Source organism: Schistocerca serialis, chromosome 2 (assembly GCF_023864345.2).
Source record: "Schistocerca serialis cubense isolate TAMUIC-IGC-003099 chromosome 2, iqSchSeri2.2, whole genome shotgun sequence".
NCBI classification, from domain to species: domain Eukaryota; kingdom Metazoa; phylum Arthropoda; class Insecta; order Orthoptera; family Acrididae; genus Schistocerca; species Schistocerca serialis.
In genome coordinates this window covers 465,373,454-465,388,845 of record NC_064639.1, presented here as the reverse complement: position 1 = coordinate 465,388,845, position 15,392 = coordinate 465,373,454, and the positions used below count along the sequence as shown (strand labels likewise).

At 41.8% G+C, this 15,392-nt stretch overlaps 1 protein-coding gene across 1 annotated transcript in view; it reads right to left on the bottom strand.

Moving 5' to 3' along the window:
• Positions 1–1,996: 1,996 nt before the first annotated feature.
• LOC126457375 (sodium/potassium-transporting ATPase subunit beta-2-like) overlaps positions 1,997–15,392 on the bottom strand; it is a 136,052-nt gene continuing 122,656 nt past the window's right edge. Inside the window, exons 6-7 of the mRNA XM_050093626.1 lie at positions 7,846–8,014; positions 1,997–2,892 (exon numbers count right to left, since the gene is read on the bottom strand). Coding sequence (XP_049949583.1) covers positions 2,789–2,892; positions 7,846–8,014 — 273 coding nt within the window. The 3' untranslated portion in view covers positions 1,997–2,788. The remainder of the gene's footprint in view (positions 2,893–7,845; positions 8,015–15,392) is intronic.

Below are 15,392 nucleotides of genomic sequence, written 5' to 3'. Positions count from 1 at the left end.
AAGGCTGGGAGGTCGAGGTACGGAGGAAGTCTGCACGGGATGGTTCCTTCTTGAAGGCCCGTGCATCTGACTTCGATGTCTTCGTCTTAGCAGAAGCTGAGGAAGGTGCTCGTGTCTGTGGGGTAATGGGAGGAAGAGGAGACGTCGACCGCGCGATCTTAGCACTGGCCGAACGGACGACCGTGGTGCTGAAGGTCAGATCGCATGTCTGGGTTGCTACCTCCCGGGTAGTCCGAGGAGAGGCGAGGACAGTACAGCGTGGGCTTCCTACTAGCCAATAGCTTGCGAGCAGCCGAGGTGGACACTTTCTCTTTGACCCGAATTTCCTGGATACAGCGTTCTTCCTTATAGACAGGACAGTCGCGGGAGGATGCGGCATGGTCACCCTGACAGTTCACACAATGAGGAGACGGAGGTGGACAGTCCCCCTCATGGGCATCCCTGCCACAAGTAACACATTTAGCCGCATTGGAACAAGACTGTCGAGTGTGATTGAAATGCTGACACTGGTAGCAGCGCGTAGGTGTCGGGACATAAGGGCGAACAGAAATAACCTCGTAGCCTGCCTTGATGCGCGATGGCAGCTTAACACTATCGAAGGTCAAGAAAATTGTCCGGGTCGGTACAAGGTCATTGTTGACCTTTTTCATGACCCTATGGACAGCCGTCACGCCCTGCTCAGCGAGGAATGATTGAAGCTCCTCGTCAGTCAATCCGTCGAGGGAGCTAGTATAGACTACACCACGAGACGAATTCAAAGTTCGGTGGGCTTCCACCCGGACAGGGAACGTGTACAGGAGGGTGGCCCGAAGCAGTTTTTGTGCCTGAAAGGCACTCTCAGTTTCTAGTAATAAGGTGCCGTTACGCAACCTGGTACAAGATTTGACAGATCCGGCTATGGCATCTACGCCCTTCTGAATAACGAAAGGGTTGACAGAGGAAAAATCCTTTCCGTCCTCAGATCGAGAAACTACGAGGAACTGTGGGGCAGGCGGTAGTACTTTTGTCACTGTTGGCTGGTCACGTTTCCGTTTTTGGGTCGAAGTCGAAAGAGATGGATTAGAATCCATTGCGGAGGAATGCCCCATGATTGCCAGCGTCTCCGATGGCGCGCTCCTTCCTTGTGGGGACCCTCTCAGAGGGCACTCCCACCTTAGGTGAATGTTTACACCTCAGGTCACACCTCCCGAGAAACAGACGGAGGGACCAATCGGCATGGTCAGAAGGTATCAGCTCAGGCAATCACCCCTCCCCGGGCCTGGCCTTTACCAGGGGGTACGCGCGTGCCTTACATGTCTACCCAGGGCGGGGACTTACGCGTTGCCCCGTCACCGGCTGCGCGTGCGAACGCGTGGGTCGGCCTTCAGGCACGCACAGGGAGGAAGGAAGAAGAGGAAAAAGAAGAGAGAGAGGGAGAAAGAGGACAGACTGTCTCAAACGCCGAGGCGGAGACCAGAGAAGGCAAGGAGAAGAAGGCAATGAGAAAGCAAGGAGAAAAAGGCAATGAGAAGGCAAGGAGAAAAAGGCAATGAGAAGGCAAGGAGAAGTCAAGGGAAAGAGTAAGGAAGACAGTGAGGTGGAGAAGAGCAAGGAAAGGAACCAACAAAAGGAAGGAAGAAACGAGAAGTGAAAAACCAAAAAGACCACAATTATAGGTCGTGGAACCGTCCGTCTCCGGACGCAGGCGCTAACTCCTTTTAGTCGCCTCTTATGACAGGCAGGAATACCTCGGGCCTATTCCAATCCCCGGACCCGCAGGGGGGATTCGAGGGTGATGGTGACCATTAGTCCAAAGGTAAGGTTTTCAACAGATGGCAGCACCAGTCCCGAAAATTTTAGATAGCTGCTAAAGCAAATATTTGTTGGTTCTTTCTGTTTACAGTTTTAGTAATAGGCTATACAAAGTTTTGACCATATGATGACATTAATGATGTTCTTAGTTTTGCCCCAGGATGTAAACCTCTTTTCTCAATTTTTAACATGAATACAACATGAATATTAAAAAATATTTTATTTTCATATAAGATCTACTTCAAGTTAAAACAGAACTGAGAAAATAATAAAGATCTTTCTCCTAAATATCCAAAATTCCTGTTGTGTGAAATAGGTACTAAAAGTGTGTCATGTTTTCTTACATGCTGCAGGAAACAGCATGCACAGCTGGTGGCAGCCTTTTCTTTAAACATACAAATAGTTGTGTTACAACAATGTTCAAGCAATACATATGCAAAAGGCAGAATGGAAAATATTACAGTAGTTCTGAAAACTGATTTGTGTGACAAAGACTTTAAGAAAGAATTGCAACAACAAAGATGATAAATTACTAAATTACAACAATATATTCTGAAGAATTAGAAGTAAAATATCTTAATGAAAATGAATGTGGCATATGACAATATACACATGAAATACCATAAATTTTCAAATTCCCCAGAAATTTTTGAATTAAGGCACACCATTATATAACCAAGTTGACTAGGATTGTTGGGAATTTGTTGGCTGTGCAGTAAAGACAAAATGGTGACACTCAAAACTACTGCAGTTCATGTTTCAGCTGATACACTCCACTACACAGCACTGTACTGTACACTCTTACAACACCAATTGCTAATCCTACATAGTCTAATCTGGACAATCAGCTCCAAAAATATGTTCAAAACACAAATATGTTCTCAGTCAAACATCAGATAGTTGAATTACAGCATATCCGTATCACTTCTACTACAACTGGTGTTCAGCTTGCCATGGTCAAATCTGCAGAATTACATTGTTTCATTGAATTGTGTTACTAATCAATCATAAGTTCAAGATGTACCATGCCAATTCTGTACTGTCTATTATGTTTTATATTTTTTGCCCAAGCTTTGCACTCAATATTAATGAGTATTCCACCTGAAAAATAAATAATGTAATTCAGAAAGTTTATCATGGTGAAATTTCTGATTCTATTTTGTTAATTAATAGAACTTAGACATCACTAGAACAATAACAACAACAACAACAACAACAACAACAACAACCAGTCATCATCATTTTATACATTATATTAATTACTCACACAAGTAGTTATTTAATTCTGAGGCCACCAGCATTAGCAGTTTGTCAAACTTAAATTAAGAGGTACTCAGTTATGTCTTTACTCAGAGCTTGTGATTGCTGTGGAAGGAATGGCATATTTCCATATACAGCGTCAGTGGGGATTATTAAAGCTAAAAAACTGAAGGATTAAATTAAAATAGAAAGTGAGAAACTTTCAGGCAATGCCAGGACTTTATCTCCTGGCCTTCTTCCTAGGTTTGATACTCTGGAGAAATGACAAATGCTTAAGCTTGCTATAAAAATGTGTGAGAAGTCACTCTGAGAATTACTGGATACTCACCAATATCCATTCTTGCATTAATACTACGTGGTACTGACAGTGATTTTAGGTTTAAATGTACGTGGAACTATTTGAATTTATGGAAGAGCCTTTGTTAACATAATATTCAGTCAGCTGGACACCAATATGTTATTGGAGCACTTACACACATGTACATCTACTTATACATACATACATACATACATACATACATATATATATATATATCTAAAAACAAAGATGATGTGACTTACCAAATGAAAGTGCTGGCAGGTCGACAGACACACAAACACAAACGTACACACAAAATTCAAGCTTTCGCAACGAACTGTTGCCTCATCAGGAAAGAGGGAAGGAGAGAAGGAGAGGGAAAGACGAAAGGATGTGGGGTTTAAGGAAGAGGGTAAGGAGTCATTCCAATCCCGGGAGTGGAAAGACTTACCTTAGGGGGAAAAAAGGACGGGTATACACTCGCACACACACACACATCCATCCACACATATACAGACACAAGCAGACATATTTAAAGACAAAGAGTTTGGGCAGAGATGTCAGTCGCGGCAGAAGTGCAGAGGCAAAGATGTTGTTGAATGACAGGTGAGGTATGAGTGGCAGCAACTCGAAATTAGCGGAGATTGAGGCCTGGTGGATAATGGGAAGAGAGGATATATTGAAGAGCAAGTTCCCATCTCCGGAGTTCGGATAGGCTGGTGTTAGTGGGAAGTATCCAGATAACCCGGATGGCGTAACACTGTGCCAAGATGTGCTGGCCGTGCACCAAGGCATGTTTAGCCACAGGGTGATCCTCATTACCAACAAACACTGTCTGCCTGTGTCCATTCATGCGAATGGACAGTTTGTTGCTGGTCATTCCCACATAGAAAGCTTCACAGTGTAGCCAGGTCAGTTGGTAAATCATGTGGGTGCTTTCACACGTGGCTCTGCCTCTGATCGTGTACACCGTCCGGGTTACAGGACTGGAGTAGGTGGTGGTGGGAGGGTGCATGGGACAGGTTTTACACTGGGGGCGGTTACAAGGGTAGGAGCCAGAGGGTAGGGAAGGTGGTTTGGGGGATTTCATAGGGATGAACTAAGAGGTTATGAAGGTTAGGTGGACGGCGGAAAGACACTCTTGGTGGAGTGGGGAGGATTTCATCAAGGATGGATCTCATTTCAGGGCAGGATTTGAGGAAGTCGTATCCCTGCTGGAGAGCCACATTCAGAATCTGATCCAGTCCCGGAAAGTATCCTGTCACAAGTGGGGCACTTTTGTGGTTCTTCTGTGGGAGGTTCTGGGTTTGACAGGATGAGGAAGTGGCTCTGGTTATTTGCTTCTGTACCAGGTCGGGAGGGTAGTTGCGGGATGCGAAAGCTGTTGCCAGGTTGTTGGTGTAATGCTTCAGGGATTCCGGACTGGAGCAGATTCATTTGCCACGAAGACCTAGGCTGTAGGGAAGGGACCGTTTGATGTGGAATGGGTGTCAGCTGTCATAATGGAGGTACTGTTGCTTGTTGGTGGGTTTGATGTGGACGGACGTGTGAAGCTGGCCATTGGACAGGTGGAGGTCAACATCAAGGAAAGTGGCATGGGATTTGGAGTAGGACCAGGTGAATCTGATGGAACCAAAGGAGTTGAGGTTGGAGAGGAAATTCTGGAGTTGTTCACTGTGAGTCCAGATCATGAAGATGTCATCAATAAATCTGTACCAAACTTTGGGTTGGCAGGCCTGGGTAACCAAGAAGGCTTCCTCTAAGCGACCCATGAATAGGTTGGTGTACAAAGGGGCCATCCTGATACCCATGGCTGTTCCCTTTAATTGTTGGTATGTCTGGCCTTCAAAAGTGAAGAAGTTGTGGGTCAGGATGAAGCTGGCTAAGGTAATGAGGAAAGAGGTTTTAGGTAGGGTGGCAGGTGATCGGCGTGAAAGGAAGTGCTCCATCGCAGCGAGGCCCTGGACGTGCAGGATATTTGTGTATAAGGAAGTGGCATCAATGGTTACAAGGATGGTTTCTGGGGGTAACGGATTGGGTAAGAATTCCAGGTGTTCGAGAAAGTGGTTGGTGTCTTTGATGAAGGATGGGAGACTGCACGTAATGGGTTGAAGGTGTTGATCTACGTAGGCAGAGATATGTTCTGTGGGGGCTTGGTAACCAGCTACAATGGGGCGGCCGGGATGATTGGGTTTGTGAATTTTAGGTAGAAGGTAGGGGTGCGGGGTGTCGGTGGGGTCAGGAGGTTGATGGAGTCAGGTGAAAGGTTTTGTAGGGGGCCTAAGGTTCTGAGGATTCCTTGAAGCTCTGCCTGGACATCAGGAATGGGATTACCTTGGCAAACTTTGTATGTGGTGTTGTCTGAAAGCTGACGCAGTCCCTCAGCCACATACTCCCGACGATCAAGTACCACGGTCGTGGAACCCTTGTCCGCCGGAAGAATGATGATGGACCGGTCAGCCTTCGGATCACAGATAGCCTGGGCTTCAGCAGTGGTGATGTTGGGAGTAGGATTAAGGTTTTTTAAGAAGGATTGAGAGGCAAGGCAGGAAGTCAGAAATTCCTGGAAGGTTTGGAGAGGGTGATTTTGAGGAAGAGGAGGTGGGTCCCGCTGTGACGGAGGACGGAACTGTTCCAGGCAGGGTTCAATTTGGATAGTGTCTTGGGGAGTTTGATCATTAGGGGTAGGATTAGGATCATTTTTCTTCGTGGCAAAGTGATACTTCCACCAGAGAGTATGAGAGATGGGAACTTTCTCTTCAATATATCCTCTCTTCCCGTTATCCACCAGGCCTCAATCTCCGCTAATTTCAAGTTGCCGCCACTCATACCTCACCTGTCATTCAACAACATCTTTGCCTCTGCACTTCTGCCGCGACTGACATCTCTGCCCAAACTCTTTGTCTTTAAATATGTCTGCTTGTGTCTGTATATGTGTGGATGGATGTGTGTGTGTGCGGGCGCGCGCCCGCCCGCGTGTATACCCGTCCTTTTCCCCCCCCCCCCCCCCCCCCCAAGGTAAGTCTTTCCGCTCCCGGGATTGGAATGACTCCTTACCCTCTCCCTTAAAACCCACATCCTTTCGTCTTTCCCTCTTTCCTGATGAGGCAACAGTTTGTTGCAAAAGCTTGAATTTTGTGTGTATGTTTGTGTGTCTGTCGACCTGCCAGCACTTTCATTTGGTAAGTCACATCACCTTTGTTTTAGATATATATTTCCTACGTGGAATGTTTCCCTCTATTACACACACACACACACACACACACACACACACACACACACACACATACCCCCACAAAACACCATTTGGTGCATGGTGGAGGGTACTTTATATGTCATTTCCTTTCCTGTTCCACTTGTCTATAGACTATCTACATGCCTCGATACATGCACTAATTTTTTTATCCTCATGGTCCTTATGTGAAATATACATTGGCAGCAGTAGAATTTTTTTGCAGTCAGCTTCAAATGTCAGCCCTCTGAATTTTTTCAATAATGTTCCCTGAGAGATTCCCATCTGAGTTCACAAAGCATCTCTGTAATACTTGTATGTTGATTGAACGTACTGGTAACAAATCTAGCAGCCTGCCTCTGAATTTTTTTTATGTCTTCTCTTAATCCGCCCTTGTGGAGATTCCAAATGCTCTAGCAGCACCCAAGAATGGGTTGCACTAGTGTTCTATATGCAGTCTTCTTTATAGACGAATACACTTAACTAAACTTCTCCCAATGAACTGAAGTCAATCATTCATCTTCCCTACTACCAGGCTTACATGCAATTTCCATTTCATATTCACATAGCTATTTAATCAACATGATTGTGTCAAGCCATACAATATTAATGCTGTATTTGAACCTTATGGGATTGTTTTCTCTACTCATCTGCATCAACTTGCATTTTTCTACATTTAGAGCAAGATGTCACTCATCACACCAACTACAAATTTTGTTTAAGTCACCAGTCACTCAACAATGACACTCTCCCATTCACCACGGGATCATCAGCAAACACTCACAGATTGCTATTCATCCTGCTTCTCAGATCATTTATGTATAATGAAAATAAAAGACCTATCACACTTCCATGAGGCACTCCTGATGACACCCCATCTCCAACCAAGGACAAACTGCTGGGTTCTATTACTTCCTGCATCCCTATAGCAAGAAACACTAACCAAGGCCACACAATGAGTCACTTTTACTTATATCTGACAGGCTATAAAAAGTTACCCGCGAGAAGAGCGAAAACTTTTCTGGAATTACTTGGTAAAGAAAAGAGTTGTGTAGAGTGTTTCAGAGGAAAGTTCTCCATGCTAATGATGGTACAAACAAGGATTTGCAAAATCAGATTTTCAAATAGCTGTACTGTTCTTTATGTGCATAGAGAAATTACCTGTGAATTCTTTTTACTTTAATTACTAATTATGTGATTCACTGTGTCATTTTATAATGTGAAATGAACAATTAAAGTTCATATAGCTGAACAGGAATCTCACCTTTGGGTCTTTCAAAATTGATAGCAACCAGTGGACTGAGATATCCTTCAGAATTCTCATACGGATAGAAGTATCCAGGAAACCCACGATCTGGTATGTACTTCAGAGGACCGATGTTTTCAATGTCTGCAGGATTCTCTCCTTCACAAGATATCCACACTGTATTCCTCTGAAACAAAGTTATTTCACTCACATTGATATTTACAAGAATCAATACCAAGTTGCTGAGTTATCATGATTATGTAACTACTAGTTCACATATATTTTGTCTTATCAATGCATTCAGCTTTACCAACTGTATTGAGATAAATACAAAACTGATACACATAGAAAAAAGTTTAATTGGATCATCAAATTCTCCATGTTTTTTTCCTCAGAAGTATCTTTTAATCACATCACAAGTGGCACTAGACACTTCCTACAGGATTCACCTACATTTACTTTACAAAACAATTAGTACATATAGGGAGCACCGAGTAGATAATGGCCTGAATAGAAACCCCTATCCTGAGATGCGCCATTTTCTTGTAGAAACTATTACACAAAATGTGTTCTAGTCTGCTGTTTCTGCTGGATGAAAGAGAGGAAGAGTAATTTACTGTTTTTCTAGTAATTATTTTATATGTAACAACAATTCCAAATTCTGTTATTTTAGTGGAAGAAGTGATGCAATGAGTGTAATAGGATATGCTTGTTGGTAGTGCAAGTTCCCTGTGCACTAAAGCACTGGAGATTGTTACCTTATTGATTAATTGGTTGTAATGTAGCAATTACTGGAGTTAAAGCCCCCTTACTATTGCTCTTACATGCACCAAATATGAGAGGATGGACTGAGTTTTGGCTGAATATTTACATCACACAAACAGTCTTGTGTCCTTATTCAAATAATTAGGTACTCTATATTGTCTGTACAGCCCACAGATCAGTAAGAAAAATGTTGGAACTACTTACACATTCTCACTTAATCAGACAAGAACTGCTATGGAATCTCTCTAAATTATATCTGTACACTTTGACAATAGAAGACTATCAGTATAATAGAAGTTGCTTGTCTATTTTTTGTTATATTTGAATCTCCATTACAGCTCATTAAAATCATTTGTTGGAAGTTTCCAAAACTGGTCCATACTAAGACATGCTGTCTGTCCATTGGTTAAGAATTATTTGTTGCTCATGATAAGAAAAATAAATTACTGTTACTGATATTATTATTATTATTATAATTTCTTTCTTTTCTCAGACGTTATGTCTGGTCAAAAATGGAAAGTGATGCAGACCTTGATCAAGCGTGACTTCCTTTTAACTGTTCGGTATATGTTATTTTGCTTTTAGGAACTTTCGGGTAATTGAACATGTATCAATAATTACAGATTTCTGTAGTTGTATATACAAGTTTGGATGTAGCTGTATTGCATTGATGTACTGGTGTATATTGTGTGGTATGACTCTTGTAGTTGAAAGTATAATTGGTATAATGTCAACTTTATCCTGATGCCACATGTCCTTGACTTCCTCAGCCAGCTGGATGTATTTTTCAATTCTTTCTCCTGTTTTCTTTTGTATATTTGTTGTATTGGGTATGGATATTTCGATTAGTTGTGTTAATTTCTTCTTTTTATTGGTGAGTATGATGTCAGGTTTGTTATGTGGTGGTGTTTTATCTGTTATAATGGTTCTGTTCCAGTATAATTTGTATTCATCATTCTCCAGTACATTTTGTGGTGCATACTTGTATGTGGGAACATGTTTTATTAGTTTATGTTGTATGGCAAGTTGTTGATGTATTATTTTTGCTACATTGTCATGTCTTCTGGGGTATTCTGTATTTGCTAGTTTTGTACATCCGCTTGTGATGTGATCTACTGTTTCTGTTTGTTGTTTGCAAAGTCTGCATTTATCTGTTGTGGTATTGGGATCTTTAATAATATGCTTGCTGTAATATCTGGTGTTTATTGTTTGATCCTGTATTGCAATCATGAATCCTTCCGTCTCACTGTATATATTGCCTTTTCTTAGCCATATGTTGGATGCGTCTTGATCGATGTGTGGCTGTGTTAGATGATACAGGTGCTTGCCGTGTAGTGTTTTCTTTTTCCAATTTACTTTCTTCGCATCTGTTGATGTTATGTGATCTACAGGGTTATAGAAGTGGTTATGAAATTGCAGTGGTGTAGCCGATGTATTTATATGAGTGATTGCTTTGCGTATTTTGCTAGTTTCTGCTCATTCTATAAAGAATTTTCTTAAATTGTCTACCTGTCCATAACGTAGGTTTTTTATGCCGATAAATCCCCTCCCTCCTTCCTTTCTGCCATATGTGAATCTTTCTGTTGCTGAATGTATGTGATGTATTCTATATTTGTGGCATTGTGATCGTGTAAGTGTATTGAGAGCTTCTAGGTCTGTGTTACTCCATTTTACTACTCCAAATGAGTAGGTCAATATTGGTATAGCGTAAGTATTTATAGCTTTTGTCTTGTTTCTTGCTGTCAATTCTGTTTTCAGTATTTTTGTTAGTCTTTGTCTATAATTTTCTTTTAGTTCTTCTTTAATATTTGTATTATCTACTCCTATTTTTTGTCTGCATCTTAGATATTTATAGGTATCTGTTTTTTCCATCGCTTCTATGCAGTCGCTGTGGTTATCCAATATGTAATCTTCTTGTTTAGTGTGTTTTCCCTTGACTATGCTATTTTTCTTACATTTGTCTGTTCCAAAAGCCATATTTATATCATTGCTGAAAACTTCTGTTAACTTTAGTAATTGGTTGAGTTGTTGATCTGTTGCTGCCAGTAGTTTTACATCATCCATTATTATTATTATTATTATTTCTTTCTTGTCTCAGACGTTATGTCTGGTTAAAAATGGAAAGTGACACGGACCTTGACCAAGCGTGACTTCCTTTTAACTGTACAGTATATGTTACATTGCACTTAGGAACTTTCGAGTAATTGAACAAGTGTCAATTACAGATTTCTGTAGTTGTATATATAGGTTTGGATGTAGCTGTATTGCATTGATGTACTGGTGGATATTGTGTGGTATGACTCCTGTAGTTGATAGTATAATTGGTATAATGTCAACTTTATTATTATTATTATTATTATTATTAATTCATTAATTCATTAATTCACTAAAAATAACCATTTACAGGGAAAGTAAGCAAATGTGTACTTGTTGGCTATCACTTGTTGTGACTTGTCACCATTGACCTTCTGATGTAATTTAGTGAAAACTTCTAATTTCATGTTTTAGATGGAAATAAAATATGTACTTAGGGTCTCTAAAATAAAAAAATAAAAAACCTGACATTGAACCCTGCCTCCAACAGTTGAGACCACGATTCCAACTTCATCCACCACCACTACCACATAACCTCCCTTACAAGCCTTACAAGAATTCCTCACATCCAGCATTGCTTCACAAACCTTCCTCAGGTCCCTACAACATGACCCTACTGTTCTCTGCATAACTCCAGTCACTACATTCCCTAAAAGCTGATGACTCCATCATTATGCTCCCATCAGACAAAGGCTCTACCGCTGTAGTACTTGACCAAAGGGAGTATGTTAGTGAAGGTCTACGCCAGCTGTCCGACACCTCTACATACAGTGTCTGCCATCAAGATCTCATCCCTGTGATTCAAACTGACCTGCAATCCCTCCATAAAACCTCAGGCCCCTCACAACGACTAACACCTCAATCCATAGAACTTCTTGTCCTGCCCAAACCACACATGCCCATCTTTTACCTTCTTTTCTTAAGATCACGCAAACACGACATCCTGGCTGTCCTATAGTTGCTGGCTTCAAAGCACCCACCAAACACATATCTACTTTAGTTGATCAGCCCCTGTAATCATTAGTACAAAGACTCTCCTCCTACATCACAGATACCAACCATTTCCTAGACTGTCTGAAATCCATACCCGCACCACTCCCATAACACATCTTGCTTCTCACCATTGATGCCACCTCTCTCTATACCAACATCCTCCACATACATGATCTGTCTGCTGATGAACATTTGCTCAGTCAGCACCCACCTGATTCCACACATGACATCCTTCCTCCTAGCCTTAATCAGCTTTATACTGACCAACAACTACTTCACCTTTGAGGGGCAGACATGCATACATATCAGGGGTTAAGCCATGGGTACCAGGATGGCTCCTTCCTATGCCAATCTTTTCATGGGTCACTTGGAGGGGGCTTTTCTGGGATCTGTAAGTCTTCAACCCCTGGTTTGGTTTAGATACATTGACAATATCTTAACTGTATGGACTCATGGTGAGGCTGACCTGCTAACTTTCCTGGAATCTCTGAATACCTTCTCTCAGTTAAATTTAATATGGTCCTATTCTGAATCCCTTGCCACTTTCCTTGATGTTGATCCTGTCCCCACCAAAAGTCAGGTACACACTTCCATCCACATTAAACCTACCAACAAACAACAGTACTTACATTTTGACAGTTGCCATCCTTTCCATGTCAAACATTCCCTCCCATACATACTTGGCATCCAAAGCAAACATATTTGTTCAGATGCAGACTCTTTACAGCAATACACCACCATCATCACCTCAGCCTTCACTGCATGTAATTACCCATCAACCTAATTAAAAAGCAGATATCTGGGGCCTCATATCCAATCCTTGTACTGCTGATCCCTCCAAAAAGCAGCTTTGACACACACCATTGGTAACTCAATATTATCCAGGTCTGGAAAGCATTAATCAGCTACTTCAACAGGGCCATGACTTCCTAAAATCATGCCCTGAAATGGGATCCATTCTCTCTGAAACTCTGCCCACTACACCTAGAATAGCTTGCCATCACCCTCCCAATCTCCACAATACTCTTGTCCCTTCTGCACCCATCTCCCTACCCAATGGCCCCTACCCCTATGACTGTTCCCACTGCAATACTTGCCCTATGCACCCTCCTGCCACCCCCTATAATAGCTCTGTAACTGGTGAAACACATACCATCAAAGGGAGAGCAACCAGCAAAAAAACACGTCATATACAGGTGTTATGTAAACACTGTTTGGCTTTCTATATCAGCATGACTATCACCAAATTATCAATTAGAATGAATGAGCATAGGCAGAGGACGTGTACTGGCAACTCACAATATCCTGTTGCAGAGCATGCTCTACAACATGACATTCATGACCTCACTGCCTGTTTCACCACACACACCTTCTGGATTCTTGCTCCAGACACCAGTTTCTCAGAACTCCACAGGTGGAAACTAGCACTACAACATGTCCTTGGTTCTCGCCATCCACCTGGCCTTAATTTACATTAATTTATTTTGTCTTGGCATTTCTTCACTGTAACTACTGTTTGCTGCACTTTTTTTTTTTAGTTTTCCACATCTTTCATTGTCTATTTTTCGCTGCCCCCCCCCCCCCCCCCCAACCTCTGTTACATAGAATGTACTTAACTTCTCACTCTTACTGACTCGACTCGTTTAATATGTTTAAGCAGCTTTGCTATCAAAATTTGTTCACCTGAAATGGAGTACACCACGTATACTGAAGTGTTGAGTATGTGGTGCTCCTGCAAGGGATTGTGGTAGCTGGAAGCATGGTGGTATAAATCAACTTCCATTGGTTTAGGGTATAAACTGTGGGCAAATGAAATGTCGAGCCTGTACTGAAATAGGACATCTTGAAAAGGAAGTTTGCCATCTTTTTCTGTTTCCATGTGTTATATAAGTGTTCAGTGCTCCTATCTGTGTCACATACTGTAGAACACAATACCCCACATTGAATTAATGACACCAACCAACAGTATCAGAACCATAAATCTAAAAACCTAATTCATTTTTACCTCTGGTCAGGGAAAAAACTAGTTTATTTGGAAAGTTGGACACCTGGGGCTCCAAACACTGCCAACAGTACCATCGCTCCTGGACGCTTGCTGAAAAGCTTTCTCCAGAACAGAGTGTGCTCAACTGTTGTTGCTGACCAATGTCCTCTCACCTGAAACCACGTTCCTTTCAATGGCTTCTTGAGTTTGGGAAACAGCTAGAAGTCTCAGGGAGCCAAATCACAAGAGTTAGGAGCCCATTGAAGCAGAGGAATCATCCAAAAAGGCTGAATCAGGTGTGAGAAATGTGCTGGAGCATTTTCATGATGGAGGTGCCAATTTGCTTTTGACCTCATGTCTGGTCTCTTGCACACCACATCATATACGGATGGAGGACACCCCTGTAGTACTCTTTGGTGATTTTGGGGCCTATGGTGCATACTCGTGGTGTACCACAATGCAAGAGTCAAAGAATGCACCACTTTACTATTGCTTTGATGTTGATGACAACAAATGCTTTCACTGTAACTACTGGGATTTGGTTTCTGGGTCATACCTGCACTGCCAGGACTCATTACCAGTGATTTTGGTGTTCACAAAGGTAGGGTCACTGTCTGTGGAGTCAGCATGCTCTGTGATACTTCAACATGAAGTTTCTTTTGCTCTATGAGCAGTAGCTTTGGCAAGAATTTTTCCAACACTCCCTTCATGGCCAAATCTTTGGTCACAATTGAAAGTGCCAAAAAAATTCCTGATGCCCACTTCTTCCTCAGTTCCTCTGATAGTCACACAATGTTCCTGCATTACCACAGCTTTCACTTTGGCCATGGCCTGCTCGTTTCAGCATGTTAATGACTGACAAGAGTGCGGCTCACTCTTCACTGACATGCAGCCATCTGTGAACCAGTTGTACCCTCCTTAATCTGCATGGTGTCCATACCACTGTCACCAAAAGCCATCTGAATTTTCTAAGTGGTTTCCACCTGGCTGTTTCCCGGTTTCTCACAAAATCTGATGTAGTACTGCTGCTCCCACCATTCTGTCGTTTCCCTTGCAATGAAAAACTGATGTGAACACTACACACTACCTTACTCAAATGCTGCCTGCCAGCAACTGGCACTATTGACAGGCAGGAAAAAATTCACATTCAAGGAGTCAGCTCATGCAAGCACACTAATTAATTTGAAATTGTAATTAAATTGTAAAATTGTCACTATTCTAATTTGCATAATTTATTCTGGAAAACATCTGATAACTTCATACTTGTTGATCTGTGTAAGTAGTAGCTAGAAGTCTGAAATGGCAGAAGTTAGAGAATGGTGCATTATGGCTTAAATTGTCATGAAGATGCTAAAGAATTGAAACCAGTTTGGGACATTTTACTTAAATATGTGGCAAAGAAAATAAAAGGAAGGATAAAGTTTCATCATGCAGCTTTGGCATTATCTGTCAGGAACTGTCCCAATCATATTCCTAGATGACAATGATTATCACAGTGAGCCACATTTCAGTGAAGATCAGTGAGAATCAGATGAGGACATTTTACATTTAATTATTATTCTTAACTTCCTTCTCACTTAAAGTGGTAGCACACACCTAGTGTTACAGTACCTAAAAAAGTGCACATAACAGTCAATGATTCTTATTATGAACAGGGGAGTTCATGATATATGGTAAACTGCATGTTTTCATTGATGGAATTCAGATGTTCCAAGAAATTCTCTTATTT